Source organism: Lolium rigidum, chromosome 4 (assembly GCF_022539505.1).
Source record: "Lolium rigidum isolate FL_2022 chromosome 4, APGP_CSIRO_Lrig_0.1, whole genome shotgun sequence".
Taxonomy (NCBI): domain Eukaryota; kingdom Viridiplantae; phylum Streptophyta; class Magnoliopsida; order Poales; family Poaceae; genus Lolium; species Lolium rigidum.
This window is the reverse complement of record NC_061511.1, coordinates 2,786,055-2,806,794: the sequence shown is the minus strand read 5'-3', so window position 1 is coordinate 2,806,794 and position 20,740 is coordinate 2,786,055. Positions and strand designations below refer to the sequence as shown.

At 46.9% G+C, this 20,740-nt stretch overlaps 1 protein-coding gene across 1 annotated transcript; it reads left to right on the top strand.

Annotated features, from left to right (window-relative positions):
• Positions 1 to 9,795: 9,795 nt before the first annotated feature.
• LOC124648214 (transcription factor MYB3R-4-like) lies at positions 9,796 to 20,507 on the top strand. Its single transcript, XM_047188010.1, has 12 exons — positions 9,796 to 9,819; positions 11,771 to 12,018; positions 12,100 to 12,154; positions 12,436 to 12,493; positions 13,627 to 13,721; positions 13,859 to 13,962; positions 14,371 to 14,499; positions 14,755 to 16,129; positions 17,759 to 17,958; positions 19,685 to 19,763; positions 19,882 to 20,103; positions 20,384 to 20,507. Exons 2-12 carry the CDS (start codon positions 11,903 to 11,905, stop codon positions 20,504 to 20,506), a joined length of 2,556 nt encoding a protein of 851 aa, XP_047043966.1. The 5' UTR covers positions 9,796 to 9,819; positions 11,771 to 11,902; the 3' UTR covers position 20,507.
• Positions 20,508 to 20,740: the final 233 nt, after the last annotated feature.

Sequence of the window (20,740 nt, the reverse complement as noted above, 5' to 3'; positions counted from 1 at the left end):
AAGCTGGTTTTCTCCATGCTTTTACCTAAGTTTTGCGCTAAGAGCTGCGCTCTCAACCCGAAACTCGGGGACTGGCTAGGCCGGTTTTTCAAGTTTTTGCCTAAGTTTCGCGCTAAGAGCTGTGCTCTCAACACGAAACTCGGGGACTGGGAAGATAGACAAGATTCGGAAAGAAAGAAACCGGCAATAACAGAAAAATTGCAAAAAAGATTGGTGAAACTTACCACCACGTTGCTGGTGGCGTCGTACCACGCACTGTCGAACTCCTTCACTGCGCGCTTGAGACGCATGAAGTGTTCCTCAGTGGACCGAGGCCCAGCAGGGTCTGGCGCCGGAAGATGATCCTTCCCCAGGCCGCGGGTGGATGCGGATATATCCGCATCGTTCCACTTTTGGGCGTAGGAGAGAAGGTGCCCCAAGTCCCGGCCCTCGCGTTTCAGCTCAACGATCCGGCCCAGGAGGCCGGAAGGTTTCTCTTGGACCGCAGCAGTGGCGGGGCTGACATGCAGCACGTACTAGAGGCTGCGAGCCAGCTGAGGCGCTGCCCTCCACGGCCTTTCCCCGAGAGGCCCCCGGCTTGAGGAACTTTGTAATTTTGGGGGTCTCGGGCGGCGGCTTCGGCTTGGCCGCGGAAGGTCCTTGGCTTGGTGGCGGTGTTGGAGTGGCCCCGGTAGGCTCAAGAATAGGAGCTTCCGGGGGCGGTGTAGAGGAGGCCGGCATGGAAGTATCCGGCGCGGCCTTGGTGGGGGAAGAGCTGGAGTGCTTCTTCTTCTTCTTTCTCGCGGCGAGAGGAACCAGAGGTTCCGCCCGCCCGGCAGCTTCGTCGTCGGCGCCGGTGTTGTTGGCGCCGGTATCTAGGTTCTCAGGAGGGGAGGGGAGATCCTCCTCCGCGCGGTGATCAGGAGGCGTAGGGGCCGCGCGCCCCGCACTTGTGGTGCCTCCCAGAGGGGAGGAAGAGAGGTCGTCGGTACCGGATGGTACCGGGCTTGTTTGAGGAGGAGGAGTTGGAGCCCTTGCGGTTTCCTCGGAGGTCACCGGCTTCGGGCCGCTGGCGCTCTTGGACAGCGAGAGAGCAGGGCTGAGCAAAAAGGAAAGGAAAGATCAAAAACAGCAAAGAGAAAGGAAGAGTTTGAACAATGAAACAAATAGAGAAACAAAGGACTTACCCAGAAGAGACCGGCATCTGCTTGTGCTTGTAGCGCTTCGTGCCTACTTGCCTTCCCCCAACGACTTCCGTCCGGGAGCGTTTGGCGGGAGGGGCTTGGCTTGAGCCGGCGTCAGCAGCAGGTGCCTTGTTCTTTTTGCTCTGGGGCATGAGCTTATCCAGGAACTCATGCCCGACCTCGGCCTGCAGGGGAGGCACGTGCTCGTGGACCTGTGGTTCGGGGCCAGCTGAGGGAGCGTCTACAGAAGGAAATAGGCAACAAAATATGAGAGACCGGAAGAGGAAACTACCTCAAGCATGGTGAGCTCATCGTCGGAAGCCGCAGAGGGGTTACCAGGGCGCTGAGTGGGGATGCGACCCATCTTGAGATCGTACCAAGGGACGAAGGGATCTGGATCAACCTTGTCCAAAGGGCGCTTCCGGCAAGGGCCTCGCCGATCTGACTCGATGCGAGGGAAGCGGTCCTTAGCCTGAAAATAAAAAGAAAAACAGTTAGCCATAGCGTAAAAGTTACCGGTAGAGCAACCCGGGGGGCGCGGTCTCTTACTTCCTTTGTTGGAGGGTTGAGGGAGCTGAGAGGAAGAAAGCCCCACTCCCAGTCATCCGGCATGTCCGTTTGGCATATTTGACTAGCCTCCAGGACCACGTCCGCCTTGCTCAAGGGTAGGCCGGTGATCTTAGTGGGATCGCCACGGCCGTACATCGCGCTTATCTTGTGAGCGCGTCGCTTAAGGGGAAGCACCCGGCGGAAGATGAAGGTGCGGATGATATCATCGGAGCAGATGTTGGTCTCCTTCATCAGCTTCAACATGAAGCGTACCACCCGGTTCGTCTCTATGTGATCCGTGCCGGGGTTGTAGTTCCAATTGACCTTGGTGGGCGGCGCCGGATTGAAGGGCGGCAGATTGATGAGGTCAGCGGCGCTCTCTTTCTTCACGTAGAAGAACTTCGTCTGCCACAACCGGCAAGACTCGAGGCCGTTGAACTTAAAAAAGGGGCTCCCTTGGCGGGAGCCGATGATACAAGACCCGCATTGTACGGGGGGTTTGGGCTTGGGAATATCCTTGCCCTGGACCGAGTTGATCCGGAGAGAGAAGAAGCGGGCAAAGGTCTCGCGAGCGGGACGGATGCCGATGTAACCTTCCATGAAGGCCACGAAACAAGAAAAATAAAAAACGGCATTGCCGGGAAGGTGGTGAGGTTGGAGTCGGTAAAAATCAAGGAATTGGCGGAAGAAGTCGGAGGCAGGAAGGCCGAAGCCACGCTCAAAGTGAGCAAGGAAAACAACGACCTCACTGTGTTCAAGCACCGGTTCGATCTCATCACCTGGAAGCCGGCAGGAGACTCCATCCGGTATCCTCCTAGACCGGTAAAGGCAGTCGATCTCGTGTTGAGTCACGTCGGAACCTCTCCAGGCTCCGCGTGTGATACCGGAAAGATCCTTTCCGGGGGCCCGGCTGGAGGTGCCGACCTCTTGGTCCTTGCCGGATTCAGTTTCCATCCGGGCAAGATCTTCGGTCAGCCCGTCGGAAGTGCTACTTCCTTGACTACTAGAAGAGGGGGCGAGAAGAGATTCTTCGCTAGACATGTGGATCTGGAGGATGCCGGTATCTACCGTAAAACAGTTTTCCCCAAAAAGACCCTCGCGCGAAGATCTGCGAGTAAGAGAAAAAGCAAAATAAAGAGGGAATAAATACTCTACCGGCCCAAGATCTGGAAAGCAATGAGAAAAGAGGTAAAAGCGTATCGAGCCTAACCTGAGGCGGCGGAGGCGTTCGGGAAGAAGTTCGCCGGAGGAATGGCGAGCTCCGGGCCGTCGACGAAGGCCGGGGACGGAGAAGGGCGAGGTCCGTCGAAGAAAGCTTGAATCAGCGGCGAAGAGGGAACGCAGCAGCCACTCCGCGCGATGAAGAGCTTCGGTGCGGCGAGAGCAGCGTCGCAACGTCGACAGGAGAAGTGCTCTAGCAGCGACCGGCGGCGACGAGGAAGCAAGGGGGCGAAGGGCTCGAACTGCTCTGGAGATGGGGGCAAATGCGAAGAAGAAGACGAAGTGGAACCGCTCCGCCCTTATATAGAGAGAAGACGAAGTGGGCCGAAAACCGTCGGGCCGCGGCGGTTCGCCTCGTGGGCCGCCACGTGGCACGCAGATGCACGTGCGAAAAATAACATGCCACGTGGAGGCCACACGGATCCAAAACGGCCGCGAGGATCCGGTGTGGCGCCATAAATGCCGGCGCAGAGCCGAAGGAAGTGACCTCCGACATCGGCGCGTCGGACACGATGCGCATGTCACTGACAGGCACTGTACCTGAGAAATTCTCGACTTCGCCGAGGAGAGAGTTAATGTCTAAAGATGCCGGGGAATAAGATACCGGAGGCACTTTGAAAAGAGGGAAAGAAGTAAGTCCGGCAAAGATGCCAGAGATCTGAGTTCATCGCAGAAAAGATTAAACCGGTACCTTAAGAACCTGGCATGGTCCGTCGGATAGGATCCACCGGACTATACCAGCTTCGGGGACTAATGTTGGGGAGATGACCCCCGGTATGCCAAAGGCATGCCAAAACCGGATGGTTTAGGCCATCAAGATACCGGTTTAATGTTTATACCGGAGCACGAAGTTAAGGATTTGGTTAAGTGAAGCCAAGCAGGTATCCCCAGGAGGGGTATACCGGAACCGGATAGAAAAGACACCGGGCTACCGGTAAGAAGTGCACTGTAGCACGTCGGCGGGATCGGTCAAAGATTCTCTCCGGAGCTAGAGGACAAAGATGAGCTAAGCAAAGTAGCTTTAAACGAAGGCTCGACGATAAAGAAGAGGATGACGATGAAAGAAGCCAGAGGACGTTAGCCTCCCTGATTAAAGAAGACCCCGGTGTCATCTATGATTAAAGTAACTTTGTAAAGTAGTTTGTCTAGTCAAAGATGCCATTAGGGTTTCTTCTCCTGTAAGCCACCCTCTCCCCTATATAAGGAGAGGGGGTAGCCCTCTTCACGGGCACGAGGTATGTACGTACGCATAGTGAGCACTTGTACTGAGAAACTTGTAACCTGTGGAGATCAATAAAGAAGATGATCTAGAGCGAGTTCTTCCTTATGTCTTTCTTCTTCAACCTCTAGCCTTGGCTAAGTTCTTGAGGAAACCATCCGGAAGTTCATCCCGTCTAATCACAAACCCTCCCCCGAATCCTCTAGCGTCCATTCGGCCCCAACTTAAGCCATCCTATGGCATCTGTCTGTTCCCCACGACGACAGATCTGGAGAAGGGCTCCGGCGCTTCAAAGTTTTCCTGACGGCTACTTTCCTCACCGTTGTTCTCGCCTTGGTTGAGGCTCGGGGGGCAGCTGGCCCGGGAGATACTTTGCTCTTGGAAGCCGATTTTGGAGAGATCGACTGGCTCTGCATCAAAACCTTTTTCAAGGGTGGCGAGCTTTTGCAGAAAAGGAACACAGGAGCCGGTGGGATGAATTCAAAGGGGGAGCCGTCATCATGTGTAGGTTCTGGACCATCTTGTTGATGCGAGGAGACAGAGCAAGGTTATAAAAATCATTGTAAGCCACTTCAAGAAAATTTGCGAGTGGTAGTACACGTTCTGCGGGGATATTATATTCAGCATCGAGTTGTTTCAAGCAACGGTCCCGGAGCTCTCCTGAAGGCATGAGTTTTCCACATTGGCCACCATGTCTCAAAACCATCGGTTGACGTGGTGAAAGAGAGGTTGTTAGGGACTGGGATGGCTAGAGCATCAAAGAAAGAGTAGCACCTCTGACCGGTGAGGAGATCGGGCAAGTCAGCTCTGCTCTCTATTAAGTGGTGGAGGAAGAAATGGGGAGACACCTGCCCAAGACCAAACTGCCGGGCTGCTACGACCGGCTGATATGACTCATAACCAGGTTTGATTATTCCGTTTGATGTGCTCATGCCAAGCTGGAAGGAAGCAGGGACGGATCATGGTGGAATACAATTGCCGGGTGCTGGTGTCATCGGCGAAAGCTGTCTAGCTCCGAAGGAGACTGGGTTTTCAAAATTTTCAGACTCCGTGTAAGGAAAGAAGAGAGGATTGTCCAGGCCTTGGAAGAAAATGCTGAACCACTTTGATGCTTCCTTGGGGATCAGTTTACTACCTGGAAGGCTATACAAGGCATGGCCGTAGCTAGTGCATCGGATCTGCTTCCCGTTAGCATCTGGAAAGGTGCAAGTGGCCAAATGTGGGAAGTTTGGGATGTGGTTCTGGAAATACAGTTGAGCTCATAGTTGAATAAACCACAGGGACCTCCTGTTTTGACTGTTTGTTGGGAGAATAATTTGACAGACATTAGTTGGAGATATCGATAGACCTCTCCAAGGAATAGTTTGCCGAGGCCAAGCTGGGTGCCTCTGGCAAGTTCATAGGCCAAGGAAAGATAATTCTTGGTCGGAGCAAGTGAAGGGCCACAGAATATGAAGTGTTCCAACTAGAAATTTAGGAAGGCCGTGTGTTCTTTCTCTCGTTACAGGGCCTTTATTTTTCATGTGGCGTCGAAGGTAAGCACCCCAGTTTGTGCACTCTGTTTTGGAAGAGAGTTTGAAAGGAACCCTTGGCGAGCATAAAAGCGAGAGGGGCTGGGAGATGTGATGTCTAGGCCGGTGATCATTACCACATCTAGCGAGTTGGTGTCATGGGGTCGTGGCCAAACATGAAGCGATTCGGAGCATCGGACCGAAGTAGCCGATGGTTTTTAGAAGGTTTTCATGCTTCTCAAGGGGAGACAATGATAAGGACAGTGCATCGGCTATTCCTGTGGTTTCCCATGAGGATTGGTAAGTTTTGGATACTCTACTATACCAGGAAACCCAATCTTCAGGAGGGTTAGGCCAGACTCGTAAGCAGTCGGCCCAAGAAGTTAGATCTAAGTTTTGGCTCACGAAGGGGATCCTATTGGCCTCGCAAGAAATCAGATGGGCAGGACTCTCGGTAGTGCGGGGGCCAAGACAAAGGGAGTTTGGAAGAGAAGGATGCGGCAACAGAATGTCTGATACCTAAAATTAATGGTGGAATAAAGCATTAATTCAGATGTTTGCTATTAGTTCTAACACTATGCTCGGATGGCGAGGGCGGTTAAGGATTACCTTCGGGCCGGAGACCGTTGCGTTGGTATTGGACGATTCCGCCATCCGATTCGCCGGCGGAGATGAATCGCGCGGTTGGGGATCCGGGATTCGCGTTGCCGCGAGTTGAATCTGTTCGATGGGCAATTGGAGATCTGAGACGAGGGTCACGAGTTACCGTTTGAAATTTGGGGAATGACCGCTTGGACCGGTCTAAATGGGTAACTGAGTCTGGCCTTGCTGGCGTTTTTTGGTAAAAGACCGATGCGTTGCCATCGGCTCTTTGAGCGTTGAGCTACTTTGACAATCGGAAAAATCAAACCGAAGCATTCTTCATTGATTAAAAGAGGGTTTTTTACAATAAGTGTCGATTGCTCACAAAAGGAGATCTGCTGCCTAATGTACTACTACTAGCCCTATTCTAGTAGTCCCTAATCTAGGGGTCGGCGCCGTTGCTGCCGTCGCTGCCCTCGTCGCCGTCCTCGCCGCTATCGGCGCTGCTGCCGGCGATGTCTTCGTCGTCGCAGCTGGAGCCGTCGGTAGGGGCTTCTTCTTCGTCGTCGTCGTTGTCGTCGTCCTCCGACCCTGCGCGGAAGCGCTTCGCCGACGGGTAGTCATCGGAGGAGGTGTCGTCCTCCGCTTCATCCTCTCCGTCAGAGGAGAGGTCCTCGCCCCAGGAGAAGGCGTCGTCGTCGCTATCCTCCTCCAACTCCCCGTCCACGAGGAACTGGAGGTTATCCTCCCCGTCGGTCAAGGATTCGTCATCCTCTGACCCGACGGTGAAGTCCCAATCCACCTCGTCCCACCATTGTGGGGCGCGGGCCTCGTACGCCGCTGTCGGGTCGTACTCCGGCGTCGGCTCGCGGGAGGAGGAGGATTGGAAGGAGAGACCCGAAGAGGCAGAGGAGGAGTCCATGGTTGCAGAGGAGGGTTTTTTCGATTGCGAATGCAGAGCGAGAGGATGGGGAGGCGAACTGCTCGGATGAGGTTAAATAAAGGGGATATAGTGGGAGATGATTCAATGCTTGGGCAGTTTTCGAGGATGCGGTGCCAAAACTGCCAAATCGTGCAGTGCGGAGAAGTTGAGAAGGCAAGGCATCATGATGGAAGGGTACTGTAGCGGTTCTGCTCTGCAACGTGTAACCCGATGAAGGAAAATAGAGTGGTTTTGGAATTATTATTGCCAAAACCAGGGGGGCATGTGTTATCGCCGGATTTTAGCCAAAGGAGGAGATGGGCCGTGATTGAGATGGGCTTAGAGGATATGCACATAAAGTGTTTCTGAATCGGCCTCGTGCAAGAGTTTGGGCTAGATTGCCCGTATATCTGTACATTGTGGTAGATCATGTTGCAGTTTAGAATTAAGAGATAGAGTTTAGTCGTACATAGTTAGGTTTATTCCAAAGATAGAAAGTCTACGGACTATAAATATGTACCTAGGGTTATTGAGAAAGGAGGACGATCACGTTCACAACAAACACAATCTCGGCGCATCGCCACCCCTTGTTTCAAGGGTTTCTTCCGGGTAAGCGTCATGCTGCCTAGATCGCGTCTGGCGATCTAGGCAATATCAGTTTATTCGTTGTTTTGTGTTGCTCGTACTGAAGCCTTTTTGATGGCGAGCAATACCGTTATCATAGATGTTTTGGGGCTAACCTTGATACTTGTCTGATATGCTTGCTTAGCTATGCTGCCCCTCAATATCTAGCTGCCTTTGCACCTATCTTGGGTGTAAGGGCAGCATCTTGCCTGGTCTTTATTTAGTAGATTTGATCTGTTATAGTTGTTCCTTGTTCTCCAAGGATTAGTTTGATATCCGCATGGTTAGGCCTTGCAAACGGGTTGAACGATCCAGCAGTGCGTAAGGTGTGGTTTGCCGATCCAAGATGGGTTGTTCCGGGAATCGACTCTGTGTTGGTTTTTAGGCCTCTTCTAGGACTAGTTTTCTATTATCTTTCGTATCTGCCAGGCTCAACTACGCGTAGGATGTTCCGATTATGCGGTGAAAACCCTAGACTGTCGTAGGTCGATTTAACTTGGTATTGATAAAGCAGGATCCCCATGTTATTATAGATCCAACATGAACCATGGGTCAATCGGCTCTTTGAGCCGATTTACAGGCTAACCTGAGAGCCGATCGAGGCTCGGATTTAATGTTTACGTGTCTGCCATGCAGGAAACTAATTGAAGCAATCCATCACCTTCCTGACCAGGTATAGGTCAGGTGGCATGCCCTCGCATTAGCCAGGACGTGTGCCGGAGTTTGCGGGACGTCGCCCGAGGGACCAGAGCCCACCAGCAGTTCTGGGAGCCTCCCGGCTCTTCGTGTTGCTCGTCGGTGCTCGCCGGTGAGTTTTGGCAGGCAACACATATTTAGTCCCGGTTATGAATCCGGGACTAAAGCCCGTTACGAACCAGGACCCAAGCCCCTTTTTCTACTAGTGATGGCAATGTTATCGCCCTCTTCCAGCCTTGATCGAGATCGCAATGTTGTATCGGTCTTCTTCCCCTCCTTCTCTTAAATATATGTTCAGCTTGGGCACACGCATATAATAGGGAGTTTGAGATAGAAAAGAATTTGGTATGCACGGGAAATAATTAAGGAAATGTTGGCTGTCAATCTGGTTCTAGCGCTGGGTGCAGTAGGTAAGATAAGACAACACGTACTTAGCAGAGTCCAAGTCGTGTATGTGCTTGATTCCACGAGCAAATATCGATCAACTTCCATCACACGAGGTCGGCTTGAAGCCGGTTTTTTCTTCCTGGACGGTGGGAATAGACGAACGAGAGAGTCAATGAACGCAGCGACAAGACCTGGTTCGTAGTTGTGTCGCCTTCCAATCAGAAGCGGTTTTTTTCTGGGAAAATTTTAGCACGTTCGATTTTTCTGACGGACTGGGAGGCTCGGTTGCAGATCGGAAGGCACTGGAATCTCAATTTTTTTATGAATGGAAATTTGTTTCGGTTTTTTGACCTACCAACACCACCGATCCGTAATTTATTAGTAGATATATATATATATATAGATATAGATATTGATATAGATATAGAGATAGAGATAAAAATAGAGATAGAGAAGTAGATGAGTGGGCCGGCGAGACCCTAGAAATGGTTCCGTTGCCTCAAGCCCAAACTAAAACGACCGGCAGAACCGCAGTGTGGAGATTCCGGACGCCCCCGCCCACCGACTATCTCCGGTAGCCAGCCGTTGTATTCAAAACTCGCGGAAGCGGCAGGCTAGCCGTTGAACGAACGGCTCGGCATCCCGGTTCTGCCGGTAACCGACATCCTAGCCGTTCGTCTCACTCCTTTCTTTACTGCTCCAGTCTGTCGTCCCCACCCCGTCGTCTTCCAAAACATTATTAAAATCTCCCAAGCAGAGAGAAGGGCTTATTTTTATCCTGATAAAGAAAAAAGGAAGAAACTTTTCCTTTTGCGCTCCTCCGGCGATTGGGGATTCGGTACTTCGGGTGGCGGAGGCGGCGCGGCAGGAGGGCCCGGTGCGGCGCGGATCGGCCGCCACTGAGCAGAGCTTAGGTGGACGCGCCGCGTCCGATCCGCCGGAGAGGTGAGCTTTCTTGGGTTTACCGGAGTAGAAATTCCCCCTCTATCTTGTTTGCGAAGGAACGGTAGAAATTGGCGTTTGCTTTTCCGGCGGCCGGCCCTCCGGAGATGCAGATGGCATCCGCCCGCTAGGTGGGGCGGGGATTTGCCGGATCTTGGCGTTTCCTGCAAAGTATTTTGTGTGGATTTTTGCACATCAAGAAAATAAAATGTTTGCTTCTGCCTGAGGCGTGGATCGAAAACATGTTGGTGGTGCTGGGAGCCTGCCTGCAAGGTGTTTCTTGGGGGTGGGCAATGTGAGATTCATTGGATCGAAAACATGTTTATTTAAAAGGGCTGTATGTGCTTTGCGTCTGACGGAGGTATCAGTTTAACAGTTCATGCGATCCCGGTGTCTTCTGTTGCTCCATCAGCGCTTTCTCCAGTTCATCTCATCCCAGGTTCATCCAGGTTGGATTGCCAAGGTCAGGCATAGTGGTGCATTCAGATAGCACACTAGATATTAAGCCATTGCCTGGAAACATCACTCAAGTCATTAACCTCTAGACCAAAGAAACTGGCAAAATTTGCCCAAACATATCTTGCCACAACACATTCAAACAACAGATGATATCTAGATTCAACTTCTTTGCACAACATACACTTTCGAGGTTTCTTCATATTCCTTTTGCTCAGATTATTTTCGAGAAAACGCAATAGACTATTGAGTTTCATTGCATTGAAAAGGCAGAGTTCAGATTTACAATCCTCCTAAGAGGTCAGAGGCAAACCGAAAAGAAAACACATATCACTGGACATCCCAGGTTGTTGGCCACACATGGCCCCAGCCTGGCCTCATCCTTGATCTTGTCAAGCAAGCTTTGCACGGAGGGTTTCGCCCTATCGAAGACGCTGTCATTTCTGTGCTTCCAGATCAACCAGGGGGTCAACAGGGTGATGGTGGCGAGCCCCTTGCGCATCGGCTTCAGCAGGTCTCTGTGCGGAGTCCAGCACCGGTCCTGTGCTGCAAGCCAATGGTGAAATTTGACGCGCGGTGGCGCCCAAGTCTTCCAAATTAGTTTGTAGCTCTGGGAGAGAAGCGAGCCATGGAACAGGGCCCTGCGCGGAGTAGACACCGTTTGGAGACCACTTCCAAATGAGGCGGTCGCTGCGGTGGTGAGCTCTGTGTGGGCGATGGCTTGCCAGAGGCAGAGGTATTGGCCGACCTCGTGCACGCCCAGCACACCGTGGATGTCTCTGGCCCAGCTGTTCGTCTCGAGCCTGGCTGCCACTGTCGTGGTCTTACGTCGCCGCTTGGGGACGCAATCGTATAGCTGTGTCGCAAACTCACGGACGGCGCGCCCCCCGATCCACCGGTCCTCCCAGAATAGTAATCAATTTATTTGAGCAAATAGCCACAAGGAAATGTTAATCTTGTGGGGCGCTCTATCGCCTAAGCATCGCTTAAGCTTCCTAAGGCGGATGCCTTAAAACCATGGTCGCATGTCTGTCCAAGTGGCCCTTAGTTCAAAATCCACTTGTTAGGTGTATCAGTACATTACATATACTATAGTATGGGCCTATGGGCCAAAACTCACACAGACCATACACATACGAGCATCAGGTTTCATGTGGTCAAGCAGTGATGTCTCATGATGGGGGGTTTTGGTAACAACAAGGGTCATGAAAGCCGTGGTATATGGCAGTAGTGGTGGAGCCATAGTGTGGCCACGCCTGGGGGGTTTGGCTGGTATGCTTGTGAAATGTTCGTGACTGGTATCCACCCTTTCTACCTTTTATTTCATTCGTGAAATGTTCGTACATGGTGGTTATTTTAAATTGCATATCTACCTTTTGGTGAAATGGTGATTTTGCACCATATCCTGCAAGTTATATGCTCCTTTTCCTTACGGCTGTTGCCATTGCTATTTCCTGAAGTTATTTTAATCTTCCTTTTTTTGTCTTTTCCTTGGCAGTCTATGACCTACTCTCCTTCTGCAACGCAACTTCGTGAAGGACATACTGGGGGTTTGACATTATAATGATTCTTAGACCCTTCCCTGGCTTCTACTACAGAGTGGAAATTGAATTTTTAGTGTTCACTCATAATGACAAGTGGCAAAGGAAGGACTTCAAAGAAGGCTGCTGAGGCTTCACCCTCTGCTTTGGCTGTGCCTGATGGAGGAGCCAGCAGTGGACGGAAGAAGGGACGGCTGCCCAATGGGTAAAATTTTATCAAATTAGAACCATGTACCAGACTTTGAATTATAGATGTAACTTTATGATCTGATTATTTGTACTTTAGGAGGACAACAGGTCCAGCAAGGCGCTCAACCAAAGGGAATTGGACCCTGGAAGAGGTAAACTGTCAAAACTCAATTTTGTGTAATTTTACTGAAAGACCTTTCTTTTCAGAGGGCATAGGTTCTATTCTTGTATAGTGAAGACAGCGACAGAGATTTATATATGGTGTGGACTTTGTCCCAAAATATTTCTTGTAACATATTTGATAATTGTGAAGACATTTAATCAATAAACAGTGCATAGGAATGTATAACAGATATGAATAGTACTGAATTTGTTGCCTCTAAAGCAAGTGCACTCTTGTTGTCTGATTTTTCTATGTGCTACTCAAATGTAGGATGATATACTTCGGAAGGCTGTTGAAATCCACAAAGGAAAAAACTGGAAAAAGATAGGTACTTTTATTAACCCGACATAACAGCACGAAAGTTGTTGGTCATCGTTTAATCTCTGCCACTGTACAACTTGAAATTCCTCTCCCAATGTTTGTTTTATGGTTTGTTGATTTTTGTTCCAAGTATCCAGTTAAAAGGACTATCTGAAATGAGGCGATACAATGTACCCCCTCTGGGGTTGCATAAGAGTTGCCGCTTAGGACAGTTACACCCTGTCCAAAACACAACTTAACCACTAATCTCTGTCGTAATTATCCATAGAACCCCAAAACATTAAGTACTTTTCAAGACAAATTTGTACATACGATTACAAGTATCTAACGAAATATTATTGAACACATCGGAAGTCAAAGTTCCAAAAGTTCACATTCTCTATCAGAAACGACAACTTTTAGGGAACCGTAGGAATTATATGTATATCACATAAGGACGGGATAAAAGGATGCTCGAACACCACCAAGATGAAGCCAACTCAATCTGCACATATAGCCTAAATGGATGCCTTTTTTTTATATCTTCTGAATTGATCGATGCCTAACTAATGCACATATATCATGTTATTACGAAGGGCTAATGATAAATATGCCCCTCTTGGATAATGCGTGTGTTTTTCTTACTTTGCACACTCTCGAGAAAAATATTGTCAATGCTATTCTCAACTTCCATAATATGTGCTCCATCTTAGAACCGATCTAATACAAGAGATTGCTCAGTATTCTGTAGATATGATGGCATATCATTTTAGATATTGCCAACTAGAGTAAAATGTGAATAGATGTGATAAAACATACCTTGGGCAGTAAAATAAAAGATTCAACAGTTTTTTAACAGTGATGTACACCTACTTGCCTTTTGTTAGATGATTAGTGAGCAGTTCCTAAAAGTGCTGCTACGCCTACTTGTTGTGACATGATGCATGTCTATGTTTTTTAACAAACGAGTACAGTATCTAAATTCTAAATTCAAGCACCCATCTCTGCACGTACATTTTACTTGTCCCTTGGACTTCATTACAGTTAGACTTAATGTTCATGCTCTTCTTGCATGAGTTTTTCTCCCTGCCTGTTAATGAGAATTTTTGTTGTATCTTTGTCATAATATGATGCTTGACAAACTACCTGTTTTTCGTCCAGCTGAGTGTTTTCCTGATAGGACCGACGTTCAATGCTTGCATAGGTGGCAGAAGGTTTTAAATCCTGAGCTAGTCAAAGGGCCATGGTCTAAAGAAGTAAGATCTATAGTTTAATGACTTTCATTTGTATGTATATCATTTTCTAGATAAATTAATTGTTCAATCCCCGGATTATAATGAACTACATCACACGTCAGTATGCCACATTATTCCTTTCATTTTCCTTTTTCCAGGAAGATGACATTATTATTAAGATGGTAAAGGAATATGGACCCACAAAATGGTCAGCCATTTCCCAAGCTTTGCCAGGACGCATTGGAAAGCAATGCCGTGAAAGGTATGTCACGTTAAGTATCGATAATATCAACTCCCAAGTCCAAGGTATATACTACTGGTAGTATCAGTAGTATATTTGAAGTATAGTCTGCTTATAGTGGGAAGCTCAGCTGAATTATTGTGCCATCCATGGAAGCATATGTTTTAATTTACACCAAAAAGCAGCCTATGGTTCTATATATACTACCCATACTACCAGTTATCCGTGATACTGGATTACTCAAGGTGTTCTCTTGGTCGGTTACTCCAAATCATCACATGGTGATTGTTTCTAGAATTGTCTTGTTTTAGCATGCATTCCTTTATAGGGACATTTGTAGTGCAAAGTAATAGTGTGGTGTAATTTTGCAAATCACTTCAAACTGGACACCAAAAAATTATGTGTTCCTGATCAGATATCTGCATGTAGGTGGTACAATCACCTTAATCCTGGGATAAATAAAGATGCATGGACACAAGAAGAGGAGATAAGACTCATTCAAGCTCATCAAGTCTATGGAAACAAATGGGCTGAACTGTCAAAATATCTACCAGGAAGGTAGCAATTTTACCATCTGCTAGTGAAATTAGAATTTGACTAGTTGTGCTTTTCTAAAAAGAAATGGTAGTAAATGATATCAATAGAAAAAACTGAATGCTTTATGGAATGGTAATAGTAATTTATTTCCAGTTAGAGTTATGTTCTTACAATTAAAAACCTAATGCTGTTCTATGTCTAATATACTTGTATACAAGTAAAAAAGTGCATCATTACAAAGATAGTTGAACTAGTGTTCTAATATCTCCCTATCAGGACGGACAATGCAATAAAAAATCATTGGCACAGCTCAGTGAAGAAGAAATTTGAATCATATAGAGCAGAAGGTTTACTGGCTCAGTTTCAGGGCCTACAAGCTGTTGTATATCCTACAGGGAGCCTAAATGTTGATTCGTCATCTACAGTAACCCAGCAAAGTGAAGGTAGTGGTTTGAATGTTATTCGGGAGGTAGAAGATTCCTCCGAGTTTAGTCAATCAGCATTTGCCAATGTTTCTTGTTCTCAAGTGGAGCAAGTTGATGAGGCTGTGGGCTATCATGCCCTAGTGCATTTCAATGATGAAGGAGCACATGAAGCTTACTCTTCATGTCAGGAAACATGCTATAATAATGCCAATAGTGATGCTTCTGCTTTACCAGAGACTCACCACTTGCTATCTTTCTCTGAAAATGATCTAGATAAACACTTGCAGCAAGAATTTTCTCAAGCCGACTTTGATCCTCAGTCCGAACTGTGGCAGGATATTTCTTTTCAGAATCTTCTTAATGCACCAGATCCCGTCAATGCCGATTCTTTCTTGAGTTCAAATTACCAGCACAGTGCATATTCATCTGAAGTTGCAAACAATTTTGAAGAACCACTTTATCCATTGCAGACACTGAACTCATCAGGCATAGCAGGCGCCGTGCATCATCAGAGTTCTGATACATCATTAGCACCATCCTTTATTTGTTCAGGCAGTGAAAACGAGATTGTTTCCTGTGATCCGCCTATGGTACCAGAATCGAGAAAGCAACAGCTGACAAGTGTTGAAGAGTCATGTTTGGAACCTACAACCATGGGGAGAGAAGCATCACCAATCCATAGTGAATCTGTGATAGACAAAAAGCAGCATCCAGAATGCTATGAACCTCTTTGCTTCTCAGGTGTTGAAGTTCCATTTGTCAGCTGTGAGCTCGTAAGCTCCAGTGACCTCCCAGAATATAGTCCTTTTGGCATTCGAGAGTTGATGAGGTCATCCATGAACATCTCCACTCCACTAAGATTATGGGACTCTCCTACTCATGATGGGAGTCCTGATGCTGTGCGGAAAAGTGCTGCCACAAGCTTTATATGCACACAGTCAATAATGAAGAAGCGGCAGAGAGAGCTCCCTTCACCTATTCCAGATGTAAGGCGTGCAAAGAAAATGGATACTGAAAAGGATTGTGGTAAGTCAGCCATGCCATTCACAAGAACTGAGATATCTTGTGTAGATGCCACTGGAGATGAATCACTTGATTTCTTTTCTCATGAAACTGAGGAAAATTCGAAAGAAGCCACTTATCAGGGTAAAACTGAAGAAAATGGAAAGAGAAATAATTTGGAGAAAGGGGAGATATGTTCAGTGAGGGATGCCACCAACAATGTAGTAAGTGTTCTCATACAACTATTTTTCTTATATATTTCATTCCATAATATTCCAACAAAGAACATTGCCAATCAATCATTGTGTGTAGCACACAGTGGGAAAATTCCCTTTGTCTGAAATACTGGTCAACATGGAAATACATAGCTGGCATGACATGTGCTCTGGTAAGGTGTTAACTCTTATGGGGTAGCATGGCCAGTTGGAGCTAGGCCATGTGGGCCTGGATCCGCTGCCATCATTCATGGCTGTCCTGGTTGGTCTGATGTGGTTGTATCTCCCACCCTAACGGTGTGAGCCCTTGGATGCCTGGGCGGCGGCCCTGGAAGGTGGACTGCGCGGTTGGCTCTCCGATGAGCGACGTTGCGGTGGTGATGGTTTGTTTCTTTGGCTATGTGGGTGGCGAGGAGTGGACATCAGGGGATCCAGGGGTCGGCGGTGCATCGTCAGTGGAGGCTCCTAGAGCATGACTTGGAGGCCTGGTTTGTTGATGGTGGGTTGACCATGGTACCTCGGTGTGGTGTGGTTGTGATTTCGGGCGAAAGCCCAGCGCTTCGGTGCCAGCAGCGACAGCCATCTGTGGGCGTCGTGTCCCTCTTGGGGCCTGGATCCGCTGCCATCGTTCATGGCTGTCCTGGTTGGTCTGATGTGGTTGTATCTCCCACCCTAACGGTGTGAGCCCTTGGATGCCGGGGCGGCGGCCCTGGAAGGTGGACTGCGCGGTTGGCTCTCTGATGAGCGACGTTGCGGTGGTGATGGTTTGTTTCTTTGGCTATGTGGGTGGCGAGGAGTGGACATCAGGGGATCCAGGGGTCGGCGGTGCATCGGCAGTGGAGGCTCCTAGAGCATGACTTGGAGGCCTGGTTTGTTGATGGTGGGTTGACCATGGTACCTCGGTGCCGGTTGTGATTTCGGGCGAAAGCCCAGCGCTTCGGTGCCAGCAGCGACAGCCATCTGTGGGCGTCGTGACCCTCTTGGGGCCGCTGTTGCGGTTACCTCCCTGCCAAAGCTCCGGGCGAAAACCCTTGACTGTTTTCGTCTCGACGACGGCGGCGCGATGCGTCATCACCTTCTTGGGGGCGTCGTCGTGGAGCTGGGTTTACGTTCGGTCACGGCTCGCCGTCATTGGCGAGCAAGCTTAGATCCTATCTCGAAGACCTTTGGTGCTGGCGTGGGGCGGTCTCGGTCTTCTATCTTCTACATGTGACTGAGTTGCCACCACTCTCGGTTCTCGCGGTCTGCTGGCAGGATCGGCGCTCCATGGCCCGGAGCGAGAGGACAGGCAGTGTGGTGCAACAATGTCCGGTGGTTTCACAAGAAGGCGCAGTGTCACCTCTAATCAGTAGTCGGGGCGCTTCTTGTGGGGTGTAGCTACTCCTATGTTTCTTGTTTTATTTGTACTTTGCTTTGTAAGAGGGTTCCCCTCATCACTTTGTATCGGTTTGGCCATGTGGCTTTATTTATAAAGCGGGGCGAAAGCCTATTTCAAGGAGCATGGCCAGTTAGCCCAGTAATGAAGCATTTGGCAATAAATTTCAAGACTAATGCAAAGCTGTTAAATTTAAATGAGTAGCATGCTTATACAATGTTGTCTTTGCCTGGTCTTGTTCTTACCAATTTGGTTTAATGCAGGTGTCCTCGGGGATTCTAACAGAGAGCAACGCCAATAGCTTCACTACACCTAAGAATGGCCCCAATCCAGAAAGTCGGAAGCTAAATACCACTGCAAAATCTTCTTCTAAAGACATAATATCTTCTCGATCAAAACCAGCAGAACTTCTTGTTGAAAAATCTTCAGCGTGTATCAATGCTGATTATGAGTATGTAAACATGTAAGGTTTGCTCTCTCATATTTTCTGCCTAAGCAATTCTTTTGTTCGATTGGCATATGAAATTGTAGAGATCTGTATAGTGGTGCTTTTGCATCGTTTTTATCTGCTCCCTCCGCCCGGGTTTATTAGTTCCACATGTATCCCTAGGTTGTGAATTTGACCTATATAATATAAATTCTATAACACTCAAATTATATAGGTTGTGAATTTGACCTATATAATATAATTCTATAAGAAGTCGTTTGGTATCCATCATTTCGGTCTGAATCCTGGAATTCATTTTGGAATTCCATAGGTGGGCTGTTTGGTTGTCACAGAATTGGGCCGTCATTTCATTTAGGAAATCCAGCAAATTGACACCATGGGTAAACACAATTCCAAGCTGAGACCTGTCATTTGCATTTCTCTATGGAAACCATTACAAATTTAATATTGAATTCTGCTGTCATTTGCAATTCCTGTGGCAACCAAACAAGTGTCCATTTCTAGAATTACAATGTAAATGATATTCATTTCAAAATGCTACAAACGAAATGAAAGCCTGGCTTCCAAACGACTTCTAACACAAAAATTATACCATTAGAAAGTGTAACACCTAAAGTTTCTAATGAAATATTTTTTTGTAATACATAACTCATATTAAGTTTGTCAAATTGATGACTTAGGGGTATGCGTAAGTCTAATAAACCGAGACGGAGTTAGTAACTGAGAGTTCATGCCGGGAACACATGTGCAAACCATAGCTTAAATATTTTCTACTGTATTCTCTTTTTTCAAAGAACATTTGGTGTGGATACGAAAAAAAAACCTTTATTTTTTGTTACACTCCCATCCCATGTTTACCTGATATAAGATGTATCTGAAAATGTATAAATCTGTCCTTTATAATAGCTTCAGTTGGGTAATTTGAAGAATAATGCACACATATTTGTAATAAACACAGAATAATGCACTATTGCAGAGGGTAATATGTGGAAGTTAAAAGATTTGTTACTGTTGTTTTCTTTTGAATTTATCATCAGTCATCTTATATTTATACATTCCCAAACATATGTGAAATTATATTGCAAGGGAGACTACATTGAGAATAATGCGACACATATTTGTAATAAACACAGAATAATGCACCTATTGCAGGGGGAGTATGTGGAAGTTAAAATGCTTGTTACTGTTGTTTTCTTTTGAATTTATCATCAGTCATGATCTTATATTTATACATTCGAAAACATGTGTGAACTTATATTGCGAGGGAGACTAGATTGAGAACTAAATTTTCATTTAATGTCTAACCTATTTTGTGTTGATTTGATCTTCAAACAAAATTGGTTTCCATGATGCGCAGGATATGTGGTGGCTGCCTGGCTTGTATATTTCCAATCATCTTATGACCGTTAACATATTTTTATCTGAATTGAGCTCAAGTGAAATGCCATTTGGGCTTTACAGTAGCTTTTCATAGTGAACTTTCCCGCATTGTTCACTGTTAAGTTGAATAACAATCTTAGCTTTTCATAGTGAAGTTTCCCGCATTGTTCACTGTTAAGTTGAATAACAATCTTCCTTTTGGTTATAACCATAGCTCTGTGTATACTTTTATAAGTTACTATTTACCTTGTGTTGTGGCCTCATTAATAGAATAAAACGATTTTTTCGTTGTTGGTACTCTAATAATGTGAGTGAAGACCCTCCATAATTAAAATTATAACTCCGAACTGCTTTGTTGCAGATTGGCTGATACCCCAGGAATCAAAAGAGGGTTAGAATCTCCTTCTGCGTGGAAGTCCCCTTTGTTCAAAAACTTTCAGGTAGTTTGCTTGCATTAGTGCTTCGCAGAGGCAAGCTATAATTGCATTGTCAACAAATACCTTGCTGTTTGGAGTAATACATGTGTTCTTGAAAGTACCTGCTATTTTATTCTTCCAGGATGTATTCTTCATGAGCCCAGCAAGCACAACTTTTGATGCTCTAGGATTGGTGAAGCAAATAAATGAACGGAATGCTCCTGCTTTGGAGGAAACCCATGAGCTCCTAGCAAGTGGGACCTTACAAAACCAATGCAGCGAGGAAGACTCTGATAAGGAAAACATAGACCATATTATTATCAAAAAGGAACATGTAACAACCAACCAGCCATCCAAAGTCATGGTACGTAAACTTCACTGGTGCCTAATTATGAATACTATTACTGACGATTACAATTGATCATGTTCAGTTCTGTGATAATTATAGGTTTTGTGAAAATTCTGTTGCTTATGTTAAATTCCTATGATGTTTCCTGAAATTGATTCTTCAGAAACTGTAGTGGTGTGACCACATCAGTCAAAATGAAATAGACTGCCAGATAGTGTGAACCTTGATTGGGCACAACTTTTGGTTCAGTTCACAAATCATGTTTACTAATTAAGAGCATAACTTAATTCTGCAGTCCGAGGCAAGGATTCTTGATTTTAACGAGTGCACAACACCTGTGAAGAAGAAAGAAGATAACAGATGCCGCACTTTAGGAAGATCTCCAACTTCCTCTTATCTCTTGAAGAATGTGCGCTAAAGTTTTGGGCAAGTGTCCCTTTGAAAAGCTTTTCTGATGCACAATCAGAATGTACATAGATGCCTGTAGTTCCTATTAAATGTATGCAGTTTTCTTCTTCTTTTAGCTATATACACATTGCTCTTCTTAATTGTATGTCATCATATATCTGCTGTGTTGAAACTTAGTCATGCTTCTCGCGAAAAAGAAGAAGACTTAACGTTATGGTATTAAAATCAAGCTTTTTGTTTATCA